The following is a 5000-nucleotide window of genomic DNA, read 5'->3' as shown; positions in this document are numbered from 1 at the left end:
TTTCCCATGCTCTATGGATGTTCTCACGTATATAGCTTCTCACGTATATAGCTTCTCACGTATATAGCTTCTCACGTATATAGCATCGACACAAAAAGAGGACATTCCTAGTAATATATACGGCCACATTAAAATGTTTTATCTGAACACAGAATACGCACCAAGACTATGCTGATCTGAATAACCACCCAGTGAATAAAGCATAACAAAACATCAAACACAATATTCTCACACTTACGTCGGGGCTGCATTTTGCCTCATCGTCGCCTTTCTCACAGTCTTTTTCGCCATCACAGACCCAGTTCAGGGGTATGCATCTGTCATCGCTGCATTTGTACTCTTGCTCTCCGCACTCATTCTGAAAATGTACCATTTTCATTTAATAACACACACACACACACACACACACACACACACACACACACACATCACACGCCGGCTCACTCACCACATCACTACAACACACCACACTCACGACACACTCACACACTTACTCACGACATATATATATATATATATTATATATATATAATATTTTTTATATTAATATTATATATAATAGTATTATATAATTTTTATGTTATACAATCATACATACATATATATCTTAATACAATAAGAATATATATGTATATACATACATACAATACATATATATATAATATATAATATATATATATATATATATATAAATATTATATACATAGATAGTACATATATATATATATAAGATAATTATAAATATATATATTATATATATATATATATATATAATATATATATATATATATATATATATATATATACATATATATATATATATATATATATATATATATATATATATATATATATATATATATATATATATTAGAAAATAAAACAACAATTTCGATATCCACCTGGATTTCATCTTCAGGAGAAAGTTAAACGGAAACGAATCATCGGGGCGCGGGCCAACACATGAATTGGTTAGATGCCGTCTTTCTGTTTCTCTTCAACGATGTCCACGCCTGCAAGCTGGTGGACTCGTTCCTCATCAACAGGCTGCATAATTTCAACTTTAACAGTGTTTTTTTCCTGTCGTCAGTCTTTTTGTCGCCTTACGCCGGCCACCCTACTCTCAGACCGACCAACCCTGTGACCAGACCTGACCACCTTCGTTTCCCTTCACCTGTCCTCGCCCTCTCTTCTAGTAGCGTGTTGTTCCCCCTTACCCTCTTATTTGCCTTACCTCCTTTCTCCTCAGGCGTGAATATGAAAGGCTGGTGGATTTCGAAGCTATTGTCTTTTCTTCTAATATACATATATATATATATATATATAAATATATATATATATATATATATTATTTTAATATTTATTTTATACTTATATATATGCATTATATATATATATGTATGTGTATCTATATATTATATATATATATATCTGCATATATTATAATTTTATTGTATATGTATATATATATATATGTATAGGGTGTGAAATATATATATATATATATATAAATTGCTATCTATATTGTAATATATAATAAATATGCATATATGATAATAGATATATATATATGTGTGTGTGTGTATATGTATATATATGACTTGCAAAACACTCTACCGTGTTGATAAATGGCAGATAAACCCACTATACACTGAACAGATTCACGAACGTCCCGCTCGACGATGTCCTTGCCTTCCTGCAGAGGAATCTTCTCCCTGAGGACCCCCGCCTTCCACTGCCTACTGACGTCTTTCTTCAACTGATCCGTCTGTGTGTGGATTCCAACTCCTTCTCTTTCGAAGGACGTTTCTACTCTCAGACCTTCGGTGTCGCCATGGGCTCTCCCCTTTCTCCTGTCTTGGCCAACCTGTTCATGGAGTACTTCGAGGCTGAGCTTCTTCCCTCCATCTCCCTTCGTCCTGCTTTTTGGCTGAGATACGTCGACGACGTCTTTGCCCTCTGGCCCCATGATCCTGCTCTCTTCCCGGACTTCCTGGTTAAGCTGAATTCTCTCTCTCCGTCCATTCGTTTCAAGGTTGAATGGGAGGTAGACGATCAGCTCCCCTTCTTGGACACCTTAATCCACCGCTCAGGTGACTCCTTCTCTTTTTCAGTGTATAGAAAACCCATGCACAGCGGGATGTATATACACTTCTTCTCCTACCACCCTCTCCATGTTAAGAGAGGTGTCGCCACCTCTCTCTTTCTCCGTGCTCTCCGCATATGTGACCCACAGAACCTGGATGAAGAGATCAATTTTCTTCGTCGATCCTTCGGCAAGCTGGGGTACCCTCGCTTCGTCTGTCAGGCGTGACGCGCGCTCTCCGCCACAACGCCCGCCGTACCTTCTAGGATCCTCTCCCCAGAGAGACTTCTATCTATAATACTCTACTCACCTGCTGTCCTCAGCCTTCATTATACCGAGGAAATCCACTCTCAACCGAATCGTCGCTCGCTGCACCCTCTCAACTGCAGGCTTACCTTTCGCCAGGTTAACACTCTCATCTCCGCCGCAACCTGGTCCACAACCGGCCTCCTTCGTCTGCCAAGATAGGCATCTATGCCATCCCCTGCTCCTCCTGTGGAACCAATACTTCGGGGAGACGGCGCTTGTCTCAACAAACGTGTGTCCCAAACAGGTAGGCCGTCTCCAGGGGACACACCAACAACGCTCTCTTCTGCCACCAATGGGACACAGGACATCGCATAGATTGGTCAGCTGCCCGAATTCTGTTCCCTTCCGCTGATGTCCATACCGCAGATTGGTGGAATCTTCTCTCATTAACAGGCTGCCGAATTTCAATCTTAAACAGTGGTTTAACTCGCTACGGGATTTTTCACACTTCTCTTCGCCTCACTTGCTGACGGTCTTCTAATCCTCCCACATTCTCCGCTTGTTACCTTACCCCGGACAACATACTCACACAGACCGCCGGACCCTATGACCTGACATGACCTGCCCCCGGTTCCGTTCGCTGTTCCACCGTCCGGCCGGGCCGGCCGTCTCCGTTTCCGTTCTCCTGTCCTCGCTTGACCTTCTTGCACCGTGTGTACTCCCCACTTTAACTTAACCCTTTTTTATACACCCTCTTGTTCTCTCCTCCTCAGACCTGAAGATGGGATCCAGATGATGGACTTGAAACCGTGGTGTTGTCTCATTTCAATAAATCTGTTTTGTGTATAGTGGGTTTATCTGCCATATATATGTATATATAAAATAATATATATATATTTATATATATAATATATAATTATATTTATATATATATATATATTTTATAGTAGATTTATATATATAGCACATAACAACATATAGTTCCACTATAGACACATACACTACATACACTATACTCACACACACACTTTATATATGTATATGTATGTATATGTATGTACTGGAGATATACACATACACCTCATCACACACACACACGACACATTTTTATATAGAATTATATATTAGATATTTATATATATATAGATATTATATTATAATACATATATATTTATGATGTTTATATATATAGTTATAATAAAAAATATATTTTATATATATGTATATGAGTATATATATATATATATACAATATATATTTATATAGATATATATATATATATATATATTATATATTTATATATATATAAATATATATGTATATATATATATATAGATATATATACAATTATATATATATATATTATATATATATATTATATATATATATTATATATATATATATAGTATATATATGTGTGTGTGTGTGTGTGTGTGTATTATTTATTTATACATTATATGTTATATATAATATATAATATTTATATATATATATATATATATATATATATATATATATATATATATTATACAGTACACTTTATATATTAATATATATATATATATATATATATTATATATATATATATATATATATTATATCTATATCTAGTATTTTTATATATATATATTATATATATATGTATATATATGTAATTATATTATATATATATATATTCTATATATATATATATATGTATTATATATATATATTATTATATATATATACTATTTATATTTATATATATATATATATATTTCTATATAATATTTATATTATATATATATTATTAGTATACAATAAAATATACACGCCACATATCATATTAATGTAATTAATGTATATACTATATGTGTATATTATAAATATATATATATATATTTTTATGATATATATATATATAACATATTTACACGCACACGACTCATATACATTGTAAATATATGTAATATACCATATGTTATGCAGAGAATGTATAATATATAAAGATATACTATATCGTATATATGATCGGTTATATATTTATAGTTATACACACATATACACACATGCAATATGGAACGTGATAAAATGTGTCTGTTGTTCGTAAACTAAATGACTCGGTAAGGTGTAGTGTTAGATTGTTCCGGTCTCTCCTGGAAATTATACGTGCCTTAACCTTCCTAATGTGCCTTACAGCTCCTCATCGCTGTCGTCAGGGCAGTCGCCGTCAGAATCACACTTCCAGGCCAAGGGAATGCAAGAGCCATCGCCCGAGCAAGTTACAAGCTGATCTCTCGGGCGTCAGGGCACGCCGGCAGAAGTTGGAACAAACATTCCCCAAGGTCAGCATATTAAGACCATCTGCAAGTAAACTGATCCTCGCGGCAACTAGTCTGGAAACAAAGTTCTTGTCACCATATTACTGATCTTTACAAACAGACACACACACACACGCACACACACACGTACATACACACACACACACACACACACACACACATACCACTATTACATTCACTTTAATATACATTATATTATACTATACATATACATATAGCATCTACATAGCAATTACATATAAATATATATATAATATATAATATAAAATACAATATATATATAAATGTATCATTTTATATATATATTTATATATATATTATATGGTATATATATATATAATTTA

General features: G+C 33.6%; 1 protein-coding gene across 1 annotated transcript in view; it reads right to left on the bottom strand.

Moving 5' to 3' along the window:
* LOC122245185 (uncharacterized) overlaps positions 1-5000 on the bottom strand; it is an 87822-nt gene that overhangs the window by 20274 nt on the left and 62548 nt on the right. The window contains exons 29-32 of the mRNA XM_086551721.1: positions 4687-4710; positions 4512-4597; positions 1235-1265; positions 239-358 (exon numbers count right to left, since the gene is read on the bottom strand). Of these exons, the coding sequence (XP_086407847.1) occupies positions 239-358; positions 1235-1265; positions 4512-4597; positions 4687-4710 (261 nt within the window). The remainder of the gene's footprint in view (positions 1-238; positions 359-1234; positions 1266-4511; positions 4598-4686; positions 4711-5000) is intronic.

Source organism: Penaeus japonicus, unplaced genomic scaffold, assembly GCF_977035675.1.
Source record: "Penaeus japonicus unplaced genomic scaffold, GWHDUDI00000001_assembly GWHDUDI00000025, whole genome shotgun sequence".
Lineage (NCBI taxonomy): Eukaryota > Metazoa > Arthropoda > Malacostraca > Decapoda > Penaeidae > Penaeus > Penaeus japonicus.
This window is presented reverse-complemented; position numbering and strand designations above follow the sequence as displayed.